The sequence below is a fragment of the Bos grunniens genome, chromosome 4 (genome assembly GCF_055505025.1).
Source record: "Bos grunniens cultivar Pamir isolate PY7600 chromosome 4, Bosgru_T2T1.0, whole genome shotgun sequence".
Lineage (NCBI taxonomy): Eukaryota > Metazoa > Chordata > Mammalia > Artiodactyla > Bovidae > Bos > Bos grunniens.
In genome coordinates, this window is record NC_141168.1 from 20,397,706 (window position 1) to 20,418,130 (window position 20,425).

General features: G+C 40.3%; 1 protein-coding gene and 1 long non-coding RNA gene across 6 annotated transcripts in view; both read left to right on the forward strand.

Annotated features, from left to right (window-relative positions):
- The first annotated feature begins 1,260 nt into the window (after positions 1-1,260).
- MTPN (myotrophin) overlaps positions 1,261-20,425 on the forward strand; it is a 78,681-nt gene continuing 59,516 nt past the window's right edge. For all 5 annotated transcript variants that reach the window (XM_086395418.1, XM_086395417.1, XM_086395420.1 and 2 more), the window contains exon 1: positions 1,261-1,619. In XM_086395418.1, coding sequence (XP_086251544.1) covers positions 1,548-1,619 — 72 coding nt within the window. In that variant the 5' untranslated portion in view covers positions 1,261-1,547. The remainder of the gene's footprint in view (positions 1,620-20,425) is intronic.
- Positions 2,308-20,425, forward strand: part of LOC147373739 (uncharacterized) — a 41,735-nt gene continuing 23,617 nt past the window's right edge. The window contains exon 1 of the long non-coding RNA XR_015162033.1: positions 2,308-17,047. This is a non-coding gene — a long non-coding RNA (uncharacterized LOC147373739). The remainder of the gene's footprint in view (positions 17,048-20,425) is intronic.

The window sequence follows — 20,425 nt, forward strand, 5'->3', positions numbered from 1 at the left end:
CCTGAAGCCTCAAAGCAAAACAACAAAAATTCTTAAAACAAAATTTTTTAAAAATACACATTGTACCGGTCAGTTAAGTTTGCTCTGCTCTGTGGCATCAAACTAAAGTCTTAAGTCTCTGGACAGCATTTGCCAGTCAGAGAGATGAGTCAGTTTTCCCTCCACAGAACATTATGTGTAGTATTGACAGACACACAGCGTTCACATCGTTGTCTTAAGTATGGAAGAGTTCCTTGAGGGCAGGAATTGTTTTATGCCACTCTTTTTTTTTTTTTAATCTCCTTGAAAGAAAAGTTATGAGCAACCTAGACAGCATATTATTAAAAAGCAGAGACATTAATTTGCCACCAAAGTCCATCTAGTCAATGCTATGGTTTTTCCAGTGGTCATGTATGGATGTGAGAGTTGGACCATAAAGAAAGCTGAGTGCATAAGAATCGATGTTTTTGAACTGCGGTGTTGGAGAAGACTCTTGAGAGTCCCTTGGACTGCAAGGAGATCCAACCAGTCCATCCTAAAGGAAATCAGTCCTCAATATTCATTGGAAGGACTAATGCTGAAGCTTAAACTCCAATACTTCGGCCACCTGATGCGAAGAACTGACTCATTTTAAAAAAACACTTATGCTGGAAAAGATTGAAGGCAGGAGGAGAAGGGGACGACAGAGGATGAGATGGCTGGATGGCATCACCGACTCAATGGACATTTTGAGTTTGAATAAGCTCCCGGAGTTGGTGATGGACAGGGAGGCCTGGCGTGCTGCAGTCCATGGAGTCGCAAAGAGTCCGACGCGACTGAGCAACTGAACTGAAGCTTTTTTTTTAAAGTATATTCTCTGTGCCCAGCAGAGCCTGACATGTAGTAGGAGCCCAAGGATGCTCGATAGTGGAGGAAGGAAAGGAAAGATCAAGGAAGGGAAGGAAGGAGGGAAGAAGGGAAAAGAAAAGGGAAGGAATTCAATTTCTATTGAACACTTAGAAAGTGAGCAGGGTGCGCTCCGACATTATGAGTTGTTTCTTTAAGTTTTTCCCATTCATGCTGCGCAGTTCCTCCACTAGCGCTATGGCCCTTCTCGACCTCCAGACCCAGTCGTCTGGTCTCCTAGACACGCCCACTACTCCCCGACTCGCGTTCGCCCGGCGGCTCAGTCACTGCGTCTGCGCACGCGGAGCGCTCCGCCGCGCGCCTTCGGGGCGGGGTCCCGAGCAGGGCGTTCCGCCGCGGGGAAGAGGAAGAGGAAGTTGGGGGACGGTCCTAGCCGGGAGTGAACCGGAAGTGCAAGCGCTGCTGCTTCTCCTCGGCCAGGCGGAACCTGCTCTGCTGGGCCCGGTGGCCGCAAAAAAAAAAAAAAAAAAACAACACTTTTCTTTCTCCCGCCCTAACGGTCGCCGCGGCCAACTGCCTCGCCCGCCTGGCCGCCTACCCCGCCTTCTCTTCTGTGCGGCTACCGCGCGGCCCTGTGTCCCTCTCGCCCGGCGGTATCCGCTTGCCGCTGCCACCGCCTCCTCGTCTTGCTGTCCGGCCAGCTGGCCCGCCCCGCTGCAGTGATGTGCGACAAGGAATTCATGTGGGCCCTGAAAAACGGAGACCTAGATGAGGTGAAAGACTATGTGGCCAAGGTACGTGGGGGAATGAGTGGAGTCGGCGAGAGCACGGAGGTGGGATGGAGAGGAGGCTGAGGAAGCGGGGGCGACCTCCTGGGTGGAGGTGGCGCGGAGAGAGTGGGAGGCTGGGAGCGTCTAAAGCCGAAAACTGGGTCCACAGAAAACGGTCGCGTTCTGGGTCAGATAACTGCCGTGGTGACACAGGGTCTTGCCTTCCTGGCTTCTCGGGGGAGGGGAGAGTGGGTGACCAGCTCTTCTAGAGTCGCTTATGAGCACTGAGGACTTGAGTTTGGCCCTGTTCGACGCCAGCATTACTTCCAATCTTTCTTTGGATGAGGTAATTCTCCATCTTGGACCTGCCCACTACTGAACGAAGTAACAAGTGATTAGAATCAGGGTAACGTTTTCTATTTAACTTTGGGCATGTTATGAATTTTTAAAGTATTCCTTGACCGTGGAAAAAAAAAGAGTACCGAAAATAGCAGTAGTTAAAATTCTGAAACTTGGTGTCACTTCACTGTGAACTCTTAACTTTGGGTGTGGCCTCTTTCCTCTCCCCCGCTGCAAAGAATAACTTAATTTGCTTCCAGTGGTCAAGTTGTCAGTTAGCATCTGGGAGTGTTTAAGATACTTGAGTTTTCAAACCAGCGGGTTAACTTCAGTTATTCCATCTTTCTCCTAGATTCCATCAGAAGTGCTTACATGTGTAATAAAAAGTAATGTAGTTTAGTCACAGTACATTTAGGGGGAAAATCATGATGAAGAAAGCTAATCTCAAACCTAAACCCAAGTGTGAATCCACGTTGTGATGGAGTGGTAAACTTAAAATTCCAGTGGCCTGCCTTTGGACCCTGAAATGACGCCTTTGTAATTATGAGAGAACTTATATGTGATTCTAATATGGTGATGATCTAAAAAATCTTCCAAAACAAAATAGGACTTTATTACATAAATATGGAGCACATGTTGTTTCTAAAATGTATAACTTTGTGACATGATCATGGAGGGCATCTTGCTCAACGTCTAAAAGCTTGAGAATCTGATCCAGCTTCTAGTTCTTCAAAGGCTGTGACCACTGGTATATGATGCTGTGTTTCTGCTTCACAGTGGAGTGTTAGAAGCAAGTAAGCAAAAGCAGAGTTTCTTAAAGCTTACAGGATTGTGCGGGGCAAGCTACTGTTAGTTTTTACTCTATTTAATACCATTGCAATCTAGACATTCCGCATGCAGATTATCTTCTTAGTCCTTTGAGATGGATTTTTAGGATACTGTTAACTGCCTTCAGCTAGTGGGAGTCTGAAACCAGTCTTTTTTGGATCTTTCAATGTAAGGTTAAAGGAAAGAAGTTACTGGGAACTTTTCATGGTATGATTCCAGTGGTGAGACACTGCATGCAGTACTCTGGAAGTGAGTGGGCTTTTGTTTTTCTGCTAATGGTGGCACCTAGTTTATTTTATGTTCTTGAGATTTGAAAAGTTAAGGACTGAGCTTGCAGCTACAAAAATAACATGCTTTACATAGTGTCTTCCTGTTACATTATCCTTGTGCATCTTGTGAAGTAAATCTTTCTATTGGTCCCATTTTACAGATAAGATTACTGAGATACAGGGTGCATATGGAGGGGGGGGGGGAAATCTAGTTACAGAGATAACAAAAGGAAGGCAGAACTAAACTGCTGACTCCCAGACTTAGACTCCTTCACTGCTCCACAGTCTCACAATCTAAACTGTAATTGTGAAAGTTTATGATACCAAGATCTCTAGCAGGACATTTCCAGGGTCCACGTCCAGGCAGATTATGCACAGTTTTCAGTCTCACAAAAACATTTGTGTAAAAATAAGTGCTAGTAACAATGGATTGATTTGTTTTCGGTTTTTAAATTAGGTCATTCTATTCTGTTTAATTTTGATTTTTCCCTAATACTACCATACTGCCTACACTCATTAACAAAAAAGATGTGCATAAGAGGGAAATAGACATCAAAAGAAAGTATTAAGAACTGATTTATGCAAAAAAAGTAATTCTTTGAACAGATCATGGAGCTTTTTCTTTTCTTAGTTTTTATCGAGTAAAAACTAAGAGACTGTTGAGTCTCTTAAAATACCTTTTGCTTTGTTAATGAAAAATGATAAAAAACAAAACAGCCAAAAACTAGCCCTCCATTTTTCACTGACTGAGCTCTCCTATTGTGCCTTTTTATATTTCAAGTCCTCCTAACATGGTTTCTTCTGCCCAGCCTCCATCTTCCCTGCTTATTCATAGATTCACCTTTTTCATCTGGTGGGCAGTCATTATTATTTTCTAAGTTTTTGTTGTGTACAAAGAAAGTACATAAAGAAACATGTCTTGTTATGTAGTTTTCCTTCTAAGGGGTGAGAATCTTTAAAATAGTCTCCTGAGTACACCTGTGAAGATCTCTCACATTGTTAACATATAAGAATGGACCTGTAGGTGAAGCAGTTTAGTATTTTTCCTTAAAATTAATGTTTTAAAAAGCAATAATTGTACTTTTCTACTGACTTCTGTACAGAAGTCTGGAGTATGGATAGGCATAAATTGTTGGCTTGGGGGGAATTCTTGAATTCTGAAAAATAAATTCAAAGTTCCAAAACCATTGAAAATTATATGTTCCTAAATGAAAAAAGCAACATATAAAGAAAAACAGATTATTCCATGTTACATGCTTATCTGATTCATCATTAAAACAGTATCTGAAGCAGTTTGGTTTCTTGACTATAAGAAACTAAATATAAAGACTATATTAATTCTTCCATTTTTATTGGGCACCATTCAGGCCCCCAACACTTTGCTAATCTTGGCATGATAGTGATGCTCAGAAAACTTAAACATTAATGTTCAGCTGACCTCTGGAAAAAGCATTCATACTGATAAGGTAGCATGTAGATTAAAAGTAACATCTCACATATGACAATTTGTTCAATTGGAAAACAAGCGAAAGACACAAAGTAGGATATTCATCAGCAATGGTGGTAGTAGTCACCGTCTTCAGTCTGTGTGATTCATCTGAATGCCTTATTTTTGCCTTCCATTTCTGCCTTTATGTTAATTTCTCCCATTGGAGTTAATTCGGCTTTCATTTGAGCTCCAGACATAGTAAATAACTGCATTCAGATAAATCCTGAATGTTTCTATTTTTCTTGTCCACCTTCTAATGACTTCATGACCCACCCATTTGCCCAAACTAGAAATTGGGGAATTTCCCCAACTTTTTGAGTGGTATCAAGACTACCTTATTTCTTAGTTCCTTTCTCTTAACATCACTACTTTAAATTAATTGCTGCTTAACCACCTGGACTATATTTTCCTTGACTGTAGTTTCTCTCTCGTCCCTGGTCAGCTGGAACATCTCAGCTGGAGGAATCTCTGTGTAATAGGAATCTGAGCGTCTTTTTCAGCCAACCTCCTTCATTACCCTTATACTTTTGTGATTCCCCATTACTTATTTTTAAAAGGGCCAACTCCTCCTTGGTTTGGCATCCCAGATCATGAAGATCTGGCCTATGCTGGCCTTTTTAAACTCTCTTCTCTACATGTGCTCTGTTCCAGACCTCACCAAGCTCTTTCTTACTTGTGTATTTTCTTCACCTGTGATCTTTCATCCTTCTTGACCAAGTCAGCTCACCGCAGTCCCTAAGTCCTACCTGGTGAGCTGTTTATCCTCTTAGCTTAACTATCACCTCCTCCAGAAAGGCATTTTGACTTCACATGGGGTGCTGCTGCTTCTACTGTTTCACTTACCAAATTGCTATGATTTTGTTTGTGTGTCTGTCTTTAATTAAAGGCTGTGAGCCTCTCGAGGATAGATACATATATCCTTTTTCATCTTTGTATCTCCAGTATGGTGCCAAGGAATCTCACACATTAAAAGCATATGTTCCAAATAAATCCTTTATATTCTTAAGTTCACTGTAGTTTTAACATCCTGCATTAGTTATGTAATAATAATTATCATTGACAGGATGACTTATTTTGGCAGGTACTGGAAAGTACTCTGTAAGAGTTTTACCTCAATTTTTATTTGCCTTTTACCAAAGCATTTCAGTATAGGTAATTGCATTCCCATTTTAAAGATGAGGAAATTGAAGCTAAAGAGAAGTTAAGTAATTTAACAAGATCACAAAATAAGTAGCATACCTGGGATTTAAACACAGAGCTGTCTCTACAGCCCATATATTTTTCACCGGATCGGTCTGCCATGAAATGGTTATCTGGCTTCTTAGCTCACAGTAACTTACTTAGCGTGAGCACCTTAAGAAGATGAGAAACGGGCTTGCAAGAGGCAAGCACTGCTGCTGCTGCTAAGTCGCTTCAGTAGTGTCCGACTCTGTGCGACCCCATAGACGGCAGCCCACCAGGCTCCGCCGTCCCTGGGATTCTCCAGGCAAGAACACTGGAGTGGGAAGAGGCAAGCACAAGTTACTTGATTGTGAATAAGGCGATGGCACCCCACTCCAGTACTCTTGCCTGGAAAATCCCATGGACGGAGGAGCCTGGTAGGCTGCAGTCCATGGGGTCGCTAGAGTCGGACACGACTGAGCGACTTCACTTTCACTTTTCACTTTCATGCATTGGAGGAGGAAATGGCAACCCACTCCAGTGTTCTTGCCTGGAGAATCCCAGGGATGGCGGAGCCTGGTGGGCTGCTGTCTATGGGGTCGCACAGAGTCGGACATGACTGAAACGACTTAGCAGCAGCAGCAAGGATATAGTAAAATGGCTATAGTTTTTTTAAATTTTAACTGTTTACTTTTAAAATTGTTACATTTGGAAATAATTAGCATGGAGACTTCTCTGTAAACTTTAAGTCTTGTCAGGTGCTATCTTTCTCAAAGTGTTCCTAAAGAAACTGATCGATGGCTTGTGGAAACGTGTGTGCATGCACGTGCGCACGTTCAGTTGTGTCCGACTTTGCGACCCCATGGACTGTAGCCCGCCAGGCTCCTCTATCCATGGAATTTTCCAGACAAGAATACTGGAGTAGGTTGCCATTTCCTGCTCCAGGGGATTTTCCTGACCAGGGATCTAACCTGCGTCTCTTGGATTTCCCGCATTGGCAGGCGGATTCTTTACTGCTGTGTCACCTGTGAAGCCCTCATAGTCATACGTAATCTTATCATTTGTATTAATAATTATCCTATAGAAAAGTTAAGTTGTGTCTGTTTGCTTTAAGAAGAAGCAAAAGTTAACTGAGGCATTGCGATTTCTATTCAGAATGGTTTAAACAAATGGCACTTTTTTCAAAAAGTATGTTCTTAAAACTTTATTTGAATACTGTGAAGCCACGTAGAAGTGTAACTGCTTTTATTTATCACATCAACCCATGAACATAGTTAATTTGTTAACCTAATATTAGAGATTTTAGAGATGAAGAAACAAAGCCAAAGGTTAAACAACTTGCCCAAAGTCCTAGAGTTCTTGAGTAACAAAGCTGAGATTTTAAGTCAGTCTCTCTGACGTCAGAGCTCTTATTACTTAAGCATAACATTGACTTTAATTTTTCAATACTGGTAGATACCTCAGGGATGCTATATTATTGAGTATAAGTATTAAAAATAATCACAGCAAGATGGTAATTATCCATTGAGACTACTTAGAGGTGAGCTTTGTGTTTAGTTTTGAGACTCCAGCTCTCAGGTGAACGCTTGTGAGTTGTATGGATAAGTAGTTACCTTAGAATCTCCAGCAGGTCTGATATATGTACTCTTGTTTACGTGTGCTTCTGTTTCACTTGCTGTGAAACACTAGACATCAGGTCTCTCTCTAACTTCTCTTTCTCTGTGGTTTTCTTTCCCACTCCAGCCCCTTTCTAGTTACACCTGCCTTTGACATTCTGATAGGTTGAAAAGCAACAATTGTTCATCTTGTGAAAGAAAAGGATCTCTTGAACCTGAGGAAAAGTATCAGCTCTAATCTTAAGAAATTGCATGACTTATTGGGATCACTTTTCACTTTCCTAATAAAATAGGCAATTGAAAAGAGGTCCTGATTCAAACTATCTTGCATATATCAGTTTTACATAATTTCCTCTTTTTTGTTTCTTTTTTACATTACCAGTTTCTTTCTTATAAAAATTTGTCACTGTGTTTAGGCCCTTTCTGCAGCAGGGCTTGTGACCCAGTCAGAAAGCCAGTAGGTCAGCTTGTGTAAAAAGGTGCCCTCAGTAGATACAGAATAGTTTAGATACTTTTCTCTGTTTCTTACTTTGAACTTAAAATGAGAAGATCTTTTTTACATTGCAGGAGGAGTGTTTACTCATATGTACATCAGCTATTTGTCATGTTTTGCTTTGAGATTCTAAACATAAAAAACTAGGGCAAACAAGTAAAAGTGTAATAAAGATGATTTAAATTTTAAAGTAACATACTTATTATTTAAGGGATAAAGCTGTATTGATAGAATCATCAGTTCAGTTGCTCAGTCATGTCTGACTCTTTGCGACCCCATGGACTGCAGCACACCAGGCCTTCCTGTTAATAAAATTCGACAAAGTACCCCTTGCCCATTATCCCTACTAGTGTTTTTTTATTTAAAATACAGATTTTATTAGGTTTTTTTAAGACAGAAAAGTATAAAAAAAGACAAAATTTGGTCTGTAATTCTGCTCTCTAGATAATTACTGTTACCTTTAACAAGTGAAATTAACTCAGGTACAGACTAGAAAGGAGAAGGCAATGGCACCCCATTCCAGTACTTTTGCCTAGAAAATCCCATGGACGGAAGAGCCTGGTAGGCTGCAGTCCATGGGGTCGCTAGGAGTCGGACACGACTGAGCGACTTCCCTTTCACTTTTCACTTTCATGCATTGGAGAAGGAAATGGCAACCCACTCCAGTGTTCTTGCCTGGAGAATCCCAGGGACGGGGGAGCCTGGTGGGCTGCCGTCTATGGGGTCACACAGAGTCGGACACGACTGAAGTGACTTGGCAGCAGCACAGACTAGAAAATACAGCACCTGTGGCTCTCTGTGCCAGTACCTCTGAACAGAGTTAGCCATTCTTAACACGGTCACGTAAGTAATTCCAGAAAAACATTGGAAAACCCACTTACTCATCCATTTCCCCACTTTAAAAAATTATGTACACTTCTGCACTTTCCTTTTTTTTAATTCCTTAATAGTTTATCTTAGGTTCCACATTACATTTATTCATCCCTCCTTTTTAAATGGTGCATATTATTCCATTTTATGTATATACCATAATTTAACTAATTGCTCCATAATAAACATCTTTTTTCTGGCTCACATTATTGTGATTACCTTTATATATATATAGATATGTTTATGTGTATACACACCTTGACAGTTTCTGAGGCCATAGCTCTATGACCCTCCTGATGAGTTTTATCAACTTAGACACAAGTCAGCAGCACAAGACCATCCCTAATGACGTTGCGTTTTTTGCTCTCTGAATAGGTGATTTGCATTTCTTTAATGAGGAAATGAAACATCAGAACTTTTAGCATTTGTATTCATTTCCTCAGATTTCTTGTTTATACCTTTCATTTTTCTAGTAGGTAATTGGTCTGGTTTTTTAAATTGATTTGTATGAGCCCTTTATAAATTAATTTTTTATCATACATTTTGCAAGTCTTTTTCCCGGTTTGTCTCTTGGCTTTATCTTTTTTTGTTGTTTTCAGTTCAGTTCAGTCGCTCAGTCATGTCCGACTCTTTGCGACCCCATCAATCACAGCACACCAGGCCTCCCTATCCATCACCAACTCCCAGAGTTCACTCAGACTCATGTCCATCGAGTCAGTGATGCCATCCAGCCATCTCATCCCCTTCTCCTCCTCCCCTCAATCCCTTCTAGCATCAGGGTCTTTTCCAATGAGTCAACTCTTTGCATGAAGTGGCCAAAGTACTGGAGTTTCAGCTTCAGCATCAGTCCTTCCAGTGAACACCCAGGACTGATGCTGTTGTTTTACAGCAGTCTTTACTTTTTATGTGATTGAATTTGTCACTTTTTCCCCTTTTGTGACTTGGATTTTGTGTACTATTTGAAGAGACTGTTTCTTCTCTATCAGATTATGAGTAAAGTTGGTCTTTTTTTTTTTTTCCAGAACTTCTGGTTTTCTTTTTCTTTTTTTTTTTTTCTGTTTTAGGCATTTGATCATTTTGTTAATTATTTTGTGGGAAGGTATGAAATAGTAATATAGTTTATTTTTTTAGACAGTTTCCACATTTATTGTAATTCCTCTTTGCCTGCTGATCTGAACTATTTTCTTTGTCCTAAAGAAAATTCCAATATGTTTCTTGCTCTTTTTCAATCCATACTAAGCAATTTTAATGGTAGCTTCATAATATGTTTTAGTATGGGATAGAGCCACTTTCTCTCTTATATTCCCTTTAGAATTTCTGCAATAGAGTTTCTTTAAGAATTCTTCCTTTTTTTCTGTCATTTTAAGGAAACTGAGCATTTTGGGAACCAACCTTACCTTTAACCCATATGTCTTCATAAACATTGCATTTTCTTTTTCCTGGAATGCTTGCAGCATGTGATCTGAAGACATGCTGCTTTAGATTTTAATTCTTTATGAAATATCTCAGAGTGGGAAGGTATGATACAGTATGGCAGTATTCTGTATCAAAGTATTTGGAACAGCAGAGTTCTGTTTAGGTAATCAAATCACAGCTGAATTGATAATTAAGAATTACTTTATGGTACTATATCCAGGCCACCTTGTAATGAGAAATGTGAGTGAAAGTAGTTTTTATGCAACTGACTTATTTTTTTAGTCTGCAAAACACTAATACGGGTGTAGAGGACCTGTGGTCAATGAAATCAACGAGAGAAGAAACAAAAATGTAAGCTGACCTGAGAGAATGAAGAGACAGAGTCACATTACCTTCAAGTTCCCCAGACCTGTACAATAACTACTGTATGTAAATATAACCTTGAGCTTCAGGAGAAGTTTAAAAGATTTGATCTACTTTTATCTCTTATTTAAAAGTCAGAGACAAGTGTGGTATATTTTGGAAAGATTTCTGTTTGACCATATAAAATAATGAGTATTTTGATACTTGGGTCTAAATTATTAGCCATCTGAAAAATTTAGATATCAGAAAAAGATAGATAATGTTTTTCCCATTGTATAATAAATGCTGTAATAGCAAAGTCCTTGTCCTGAGGGAATTTGGAATATTGTTATTGGTTTAACATGATTGAGTGTATTGACTTTGGAATTAAATCCTCCAGTTCTGGCTAGCTTATTAACCTGATCACTTTCAATGAGTTAGTTAACTGCTTAGAGTTTGAATTTCCTGAATTGGAGAAAATGGGGATAATGATACCTACTTAATATAATGTAAACTGTATACTATTTTCCCTGGAATATAGTGAGTGCCGATAAATGTTAACCATTGTTATTAATAACAACCCAACATTTGTTTAGAAGTAAAACTACTTAAAGATCATCTAGTCTACCTTCCTCATTTTGTAAATGAGGAAAAATTAGATATGAAAGGATTTGACTCAGATTATACTGCTAATTAGGATTAGGACTTCAGTTCACTTTTTCTGACTTGAACAGGTGCCTTTTCACTGCATTGCACTGTTTTCTAATGAAGTGCTTTATATAGCTATTACCACTGTCGTACTCTTTTTTTGTTCCACTCTATTTGCTTGGTAAATTTCTGCTTATTTTTGAAGTTTCTGTTTTGCATAACATTTCCTGTGTTATTAATCTCTCTTTTAAGCCAGTGTAGTATGCTGATAATATAGAGCTTTCTTGTTGTATTATGTTTTAGTGTAGAGTTGCTTAAACTTAAGACTTACAGGCTTTTGGCTTGACTAACAAGTCATTGGATTTGAGTTTGAAAAACTGTGTGTGGCTTAAGAAACTCTTTCTGTGGAATATATCTCTTAAGTTTTGAATGTTCCAAGAGTTTTGTCTTAATGAATGGTTAAAAAAGCACAGGTGCCAGGTATAGGAGTGTATCACTTGTTATTATTTAAGTATTTGACTAAAGCTTTTCAAACTGAGAACACAGAGACTCCTCAAAATATTTCTGCAAGTCTCGATTTAATTTACAGTGTTTGTAGACAGGCATTTGTTTTCTTGGGGGTGGACCTCGCAGCCTTTGAGCCCCTTCCTTTTTTTGAAGAGTTCCCTGCTATATATATGGCTTCCCTAGTGGCTCAGAGGGTAAAGCAGTCTGCCTGCAATGTGGGAGACCTGGGTTCAGTCCCTGAGTCGGGAAGATCTCCTGGAGAAAGAAACGGCAACCCACTCCAGTATTCTTGCCTGGAATCCCATGGACAGAGGAGCCTGGTGTAGACCACAGTCCACGGGGTCACAGAGTCAGACACAACTGAGCGACTTCACTTTCTTTTCTGCTATTTATATATAGTATGAATCTTGGTCAAATGCAAGGCCCAGCTCCCACTGCACAAGCAGAAAAGGACAAATAAATTGCTTTCTTTTGCCCAAAGTTTAGGAAATGGGCCATAACCCAAACATGGCTAATTGGGTGCTTTTATCTGGAGCCGATACTCAGGCACAGGAAAAGATGAAGTGTCTGCAATAAAGCATCCAGTTTCCAAAAGGAGAAGTAATGTCTGTTGTGGCATCTTTTCTCTACCCAGGTGGTTCATGTCACAAATTTTGATTTTGATTTCTTGCCTTTAAGCTTCCTCACTTGATTCCTGCCCATTTACTGAGTGTGGTTCTTCAAATGTCTCAGCAATTCTGAGAGCTGCTTTTAATATCTGTACGTTTCTGTTCATCACTGTAAATTGGTTTCTGTTGCTTGCAGTTAAGAACCCCATATTAATTTTTACCTGCCTGTCTGCCCTGTTGTGCTATATAGTTTTTGAAGTTAGACCTTATCTTTGTATTTCCAGTATTTATCACATTATCTCTTACCCACCTGTAGTTTAGTTAAATTTGAGTTGAAGTATCTCCAACAGTTGACCCTTCCTTCATTTTTTCCAAAGCTTTTTTTTTTTTTTACCATATTCCTCTTTAAAACATATGTTCGTAGTATAAATAATATTTCTTCATTTCCTCACTTAAAGCTCAGTTTCAAACTACTCTGTTCACCTTTTCCTTATTACTGTAATAGTTGTGAAAAACAATAGTAATGATAGCAGGTATAAAACTAACTTCCACTTATAACCTCTTAATGACAATCATTTTAGAATTTCAGTTAAGTATTTTCAAATTCTTAATTTTGTTACAGCATTATTTACAATAGACAAGATACGGAAGCAGCCTAAGCATCCATCAGTAGATGAATGAAGCATGTGCCATGTGTATATATGATGGAATATTACTCAGCCATAAAAAGAGAATGAAATAATATCATTTGCAGCAACATAGATTGACCTAGAGATTATCATATTAAGTGAAGTAAGTCAGAGAAAGACAAATACTGTATAGTTTCACTTATATGTGGAATCTAAAAAGCAAAATAAGTGAACAGAACATAACAAAACAGATGCATAGATAAGAGAACAAATAGGTGGTGGCCAGATGGGAGGAGAGTGGGAGAGTTGAGTGAAATAGGAGATGAAGAGTTATAATCTTCCAGTTACAAAATAAATGTGTCACAGGAATGAAATGTACAGTGTAGTGAATATAGTTAATATGGTAATAACTTTCTATGGTGACAGATGGTAACTATACTTATCATGGAGATTATTTTGAAATGTTTAGAAGTGTGATATCACTATGTTGTGCACCTGGAACTAATGTAGTGTTGTATGTAGGTCATTTATATTTCAGTTAAAAAATAAGATTACATATGTGATAAAAGCTTTTAGTAACAGCATTTGAAAATATTACCAAGAAAAACACTCAAATATGTAAATAAGTCTTAAATGTGTTTCCGTGTTCAGTTCAGTCGCTCAGTCGTATCTGACTCTTTTCGACCCCATGGACTTCAGCACACCAGGCCTCCCTGTCCATCACCAACTCCTGGAGTTTACTCAAACTCATGTCCATTGACTCGGTGACGCCATCCAACCATCTCATTCTCTTTCGTCTCCTTCTGCTCCCACCTTCAGTCTTTCCCAGCATCAGAGTCTTTTCAAATGAGTCAGTTCTTTGCATCAGGTGGCTAAAGCGTTGGAGTTTCAGCTTCAGCATCAGTCCTTCCCGTGACTCTTCAGGACTGATTTCCTTTATGATGCACTGATTGGATCTCCTTGCAGTCCAAGGGACTCTCAGGAGTCTTCTCCAGCACCACAGTTCAAAAGCATCAATTCTTCGGTGCTCAGCTTTCTTTATGATCCAACTCTCACATCCATACATGACTACTGGAAAAACCATACCCTTGACTACACCAACCTTTGTTGGCAAAGTAATATCTCTGGTTTTTAATATGCTGTCTAGGTTGGTCATAACTTCTTCCAAGGAACAAGTGTCTTTTAATTTCATGACTGCAGTCACCATCTGCAGTGGTTTTGGAGCCCCCCAAAATAAAGTCTGACACTGTTTCCACCGTTCCCCATCTATTTCCCATGAAGTGATCGGACCAGATGCCATGATCTTAGTTTTCTGAATGTTGAGTTTTAAGCCAACTTTTTCACTCTCCTCTTTTATTTTTATCAAGAGGCTCTTTAGTTCCTCTTCACTTTCTGCCATAAGGGTGGTGTCATCTACATATCTGAGGTTATTGATATTTCTCCCGGCAATCTTGATTCCAGCTTGTGCTTCATCTAGCCCAGCGTTTCTCATGATGTACTCTTCATATAAGTTAAATAAGCAGGGTGACATTATACAGCCTTGACATATTCCTTTCCCTATTTGGAACCAATCTGTTGTTCCATGTCCAGTTCTAACTGTTGCATCCTGACCTGCATACAGGTTTCTCAAGAGGCAAGTCAGGTGGTCTGGTATTCCCATCTCTTGAAGAATTTTCCACAGTTTATTGTGATCCACACAGTCAAAGGCTTTGGCATAGTCAGTAAAGCAGAAATAGATGTTTTTCTGGAACTCTCTTGCTTTTTCGATGATCTAGTGGATGTTGGCAATTTGATCTCTGGTTCCTCTGCCTTTTCTAAATCCAGCTTGAACATCTGCAAGTTCACGTATTGCTGAAGCCTGGCTTGGAGAACTTGGAGCATTGCTTTACTAGCGTTGTGAGATGAGTGTAATTGTGCAGTAGTTTGAGCATTCTTTGGCATTGCCTTTCTTTGGGATTGGAATGAAAACTGACCTTTTCCAGTCCTGTGGTCACTGCTGAGTTTTCCAAATTTGCTGGCATATTGAGTGCAGCACTTTCACAGCATCATCTTTTAGAATTTAAAATAGCTCCAGTGGAATTCCATCACATCCACTAGCTTTGTTCATAGTGATGCTTTCTAAGGCCCACTTGACTTAACGTTCTAGGATGTCTGTCTCTAGGTGAGTGAGCACACCATCATGATTATCTGGGTCATGAAGATCGTTTTTGTACAGTTCTCCTGTGTATTCTTGCCACCTCTTCTTAATGTCTTCTGCTTCTATTAGGTCCATACCATTTCTGTCCTTTATCGAGCCCATCTTTACATGAAATGTTTCCTTGGTATCTCTGATTTTCTTGAAGAGATCTCTAGTCTTTCCCAGTCTATTGTTTTCCTCTATTTCCCTGCACTGATTACTGAGGAAGGCTTTCTTATCTCTGCTTGATATTCTTTAGAACTCTGCATTTAAATGGGTATATCTTTCGTTTTCTCCTTTGATTTTCACTTCTCTTCTTTTCACAACTATATGTAAGGCCTCCTCAGACAGCCATTTTGGTTTTTTGCATTTCTTTTCCATGGGGATGGTCTTGATCCCTGTCTCCTGTACAGTGTCACAAACCTCAGTCCATAGTTCATCAGGCACTCTATCAGATCTAGTCCCTTCAATCTTTTTCTCACTTCCACTGTATAATAGTAAGGGATTTGATTTAGGTCATACCTGAATGGTCTAGTGGTTTTCCCCACTCTTAAATTTAAGTCTGAATTTGGCAATAAGGAGTTCATGATCTGAGCCACAGTCAGCTCCCAGTCTTGTTTTTGCTGACTGTATAGAGCTTCTCCATTTTTGGCTGCAAAGAATATAATCAATCTGAAATCGGTTTTGGCCATCTGGTGATGTCCATGTGTAGAGTCTTCTCTTGTGTTGTTGGAAGAGGGTGTTGCTACGACCAGTGTGTTCTCTTGGCAAAACTCTATTAGCCTTTGCCCTGCAATATTCTGTACTCCAAGGGCAAATTCGCCTGTTACCCAAGGTGTTTCTTGACTTCCAACTTTTGCATTCCAGTCCCTTATAATGAAAAGGACATCTTTTTTGGGTGTTAGTTCTAGAAGGTCTTGTGGTGTTCTTAGAACAGCTTGTTTAGCATTACTGGTCGGGGCATAGACTTTGTATTACCGTGATATTGAATGGTTTGCCTTGGAAACAAACAGAGATCATTCTGTTGTTTTTGAGATTTCATCCAAGTGCTGCATTTTGGACTCTGTACTGTGATGGCTACTCCATTTCTTCAAAGAGATTCTTGTGCACAGTAGTAGATATAATGGTCATCTGAGTTAAATTCACCCATTCCAGTCCATTTTAGTTCACTGAGTCCTAAAATGTTGACGTTCACTCTTGCCATCTCCTGTTTGACCACTTCCAATTTGCCTTGGTTCGTGGACCTAACATTCCAGGTTCCTATGCAATATTGCTCTTTACAGCATCGGACCTTGCTTCTATCACCAGTCACATCCACAACTGGGTGTTGTTTTTGCTTTGGCTCCATCTCTTCATTCTTTCTGTAGTTAGTTCTCCACTGATCTCCAACAGCATATTGGGCACCTACCAACCTGGGGAGTTCATCTTTCAGTGTCCTATCTTTTTGCCTTTTCATACTGTTCATGGGGTTCTCAAGGCAAGAATACTGAAGTGGTTTGCCATTCCCTTCTCCAGTGGACATTTTGTCAGAACTCTCCACCATGACCTGTCCATCTTAGGTGGCCCTACAGGGCATGGCTCATAGTTTCCCTGAGTTAGACAGGGCTGTGGTCCATGTGATTAGATTGGGCCATTTTCTGTGATTGCGGTTTTAAGTCTGTCTGCCCTCTGGTGGAGAAGGATTAAGAGGCTTATGGAAGCTTCCTGATGGGAGAGACTGATTGAGGGGGAAACTATTCTTGTTCTGATGGGCGTGGCCATGCTCAGTAAATCTTTAATCCAGTTTTCTGTTGATGGGAGGGGCTCTGATCCCTCCCTGCTATTTACCTGGGGCCAAACTATGGTTGTTCCAACAACACAAGAGAAGACTCTATGCATGGACATCACCAGATGGTCAACACTGAAATCAGATTGATTATATTCTTTGCAGCCAAAGGTGGAGAAGCTCTATACAGTCAACAAAACAAGACCAGGAGCTGACTGTGGCTCAGATCATGAACTCCTTAGTGCCAAATTCAGACTGAAATTGAAGAAAGTAGGGAAAATCACTGGACCATTCAGGTATGACCTAAATCAAATCCCTTATGATTATACAGTGGAAGTGAGAAATAGATTTAAGGGACTAGATCTGATAGACAGAGTGCCTGATGAACTATGGACTGAGGTTCGTGACATTGTACAGGAAACAGGGATCAAGACCATCCCCATGGAAAAGAAATGCAAAAAAGCAAAATGGCTGTCTGGGGAGGCCTTACAAATAGCTGTGAAAGGAAGAGAAGCAAAAAGCAAAGAAAAGGAAAGATATAAGCATCTGAATGCAGAGTTCCAGACAATAGCAAGGAGAGATAAGAAAGCCTTCTTCAGCAATCAATGCAAAGAAATAGAGGAGAACAACAGAATGGGAAAGACTAGAGATCTCTTCAAGAAAATCAGAGATACCAAGGAAACATTTCATGTAAAGATGGGCTCGATAAAGGACAGAAATGGTATGGACATAACAGAAGCAGAAGATATTAAGAGGTGGCAAGGATACACAGAAGAACTGTACAAAAAATATCTTCACGACCCAGATAATCACGATGGTGTGGTCACTCACCTAGAGCCAGGCATCCTGGAATGTGAAGTCAAGTGGGCCTTGGAAAGCATCACTATGAACAAAGCTAGTGGAGGTGATGGCATTCCAGTTGAGCTATTTCAAATCCTGAAAGATGATTCTGTGAAAGTGCTGCCATCAATATGCCAGCAAATTTGGAAAACTCAGCAGTGGCCACAGGACTGGAAAAGGTCAGTTTTCACACGCTAGTAAAGTAATGCTCAAAATTCTCCAAGCCAGGCTTCAGCAATACATGAACTGTGAACTTCCAAAAGTTCAAGCTGGTTTTAGAAAAGGCAGAGGAACCAGAGACCAAATTGCCGACATCTGCTGGATCATCGAAAAAGCAAGAGACTTCCATAAAAACATGTATTTCTGCTTTATTGACTATGCCAAAGCCTTTGACTGTGTGGATCACAATAAACTGTGGAAAATTCTTCAAGAGATGGGAATACCAGACCACCTGACCTGGCTCTTGAGAAATTTGTATGCAGGTCAGGAAGCAACAGTTAGAACTGGACATGAAACAACAGATTGGTTCCAAATAGGAAAAGGAGTACGTCAAGGCTGTATATTGTCACCCTGCTTATTTAACTTATATTCAGAGTCCATCATGAGAAACGCTTGGCTGGAAGAAGCACAAGCTGGAATCAAGATTGCTGGGAGAAATATCAATAACCTCAGATATGCAGATGACACCACCCTTATGGCAGAAAGTGAAGAAGAACTAAAGAGCCGCCTGATGAAAGTGAAAGAGGAGAGTGGAAAAGTTGGCTTAAAGCTCAACATTCAGAAAACGAAGATCATGGCATCTGGTCCCATCACTTCATGGGAAATAGATGGGGAAACAGTAGAAACAGTGTCAGACTTTATTTTGGGGAGCTCCAAAATCACTGCAGATGGTGACTGCAGCCATGAAATTAAAAGATGCTTACTCCTTGGAAGAAAAGTTATGACCAACCTAGATAGCATATTGAAAAGCAGGGACATTACTTTGCCAACAAAGGTCCGTCTAGTCAAGGCTATAGTTTTTCCAGTGGTCATGTATGGATGTGAGAGTTGGACTGTGAAGAAAGCTGAGCACCGAAGAATTGATGCTTTTGAACTGTGGTGTTGGAGAAGACTCTTGCGAGTCCCTTGGACTGCAAGGAGATCCAACCAGTCCATTCTGAAGGAGATCAGCCCTGGGATTTCTTTGAAAGGAATGATGCTAAAGCTGAAACTCCAGTACTTTGGCCACCTGATGAGAAGAGTTGACTCATCGGAAAAGACTCTGATGCTGGGAGGGATTGGGGGCAGGAGTAGAAGGGGACGACAGAGGATGAGATGGCTGGATGGCATCACTGACTCTATGGACGTGAGTCTGAGTGAACTCTGGGAGTTGGTGATGGACAGGGAGGCCTGGTGTGCTGCGATTCATGGGGTTGCAAAGAGTCGGACACGACTGAGCAACTGAACTGAACTGAAACTATGGTGAAGGAATGAAGATAACGGAGACCTCCTTCAGAAGGTCCCATGCATGTACTCCTGCACTCAGTGCCCCCAAGCCTGCAGCAGGCCACCACAACCCACACCTCTGCAGAGACTCCTAGACACTCCCCGACAAGTCTGGGTCAGTCTTTTGTGGGGTCCCTGCTCTTTTCTCCTGCGTCCTGGTGCACACAGGGTTCTGTTTGTGCCCTCCAAGAGCCTATTTCTCAGACCTGTGTAAGTTCTGGAAGCTCTGTGGTGGGGTTAATGATGACCTTCTCCAAGAGGGCTTATGCCATTACCAGGTCTGCTGCACCCAGAGCCCCTGGCCCTGTGGCAGTCCACTGCTGACCTGTACCTCTACAGGAGACACTCAAACACAGTTCTGTCTCAGTCTCTTGGGGTTCCCTGGGTCCTGGTGCGCACAAGGTTTGTTTGAGCCCTCTGAGCGTCTCTGGCGGGAATGGGGTTTGATTCTAAATGTGAATCCGTCCCTCCTACCATCTTGCTGGGGCTTCTCCTTTGCCCTTGAGCGTGGGATATCTCACAGCCGCTCCAGCGCCTGCCGTCTTACTGGGGTTTCTCTGACCTTGGACATGGGGTGTATCTCCTCACAGCCACTGCTCCTGACCTTGGATGTGGGGTATCTCCATTTTATTTACTATGTATTTATTAATAATTGATTTAAATTGTCATTTAATCCCAGTATAACTTGTTTTAAAGAAATTAGTAAAAAAAATTAAAAAAAAATTTAAAAACCATACAGTCTCAGTAAAAGTAAAGATAGTTTTTATGCTCATTTCCTTGTGAAAAATAAAAACCATTTCTCTTTCATTGGTATTAGTGGACAAGAATTAAAATCTATACTTAATTCCATACATACATACTAAGTAGTACATACTACTACTACTCTTATACATACTACTACTTATAAGTAGTAGTACTTACATACTACTTACAATATAAAAGCATGTGGACCATCAAACCAATAAAGTTGAACGCTTTCTAGCCACAGACTAAGTCCTTAGAAAACACCTTTAGTGTTATTTTTAAAACCCCCTGAAGAAGAGTAATTATTCTTCTGCTCTTGTTTCCAGTAGACCTAGGTTTGACTCCTGGTCCGCCTGTTTACTTTGACCAGACTATTTAGTTTCATCAGACCTCAGCTTTCCCATCTGAAAACAGGAATTATAATAGTACCCAATTCATATGTTTTAACCGTAAATTTTATGCAAAAATTTTACCCAATTTTTAAAGGAGATAGTTAAGGTAAAATTTAACAAAGCAATGCCTAACATACTGTAACTGTATAGTAAATGTATGCTGTTTTTGTTGTTTTTAGACCCTTTTCTTAGTGTCTCTTTTGGCTTAGGTTT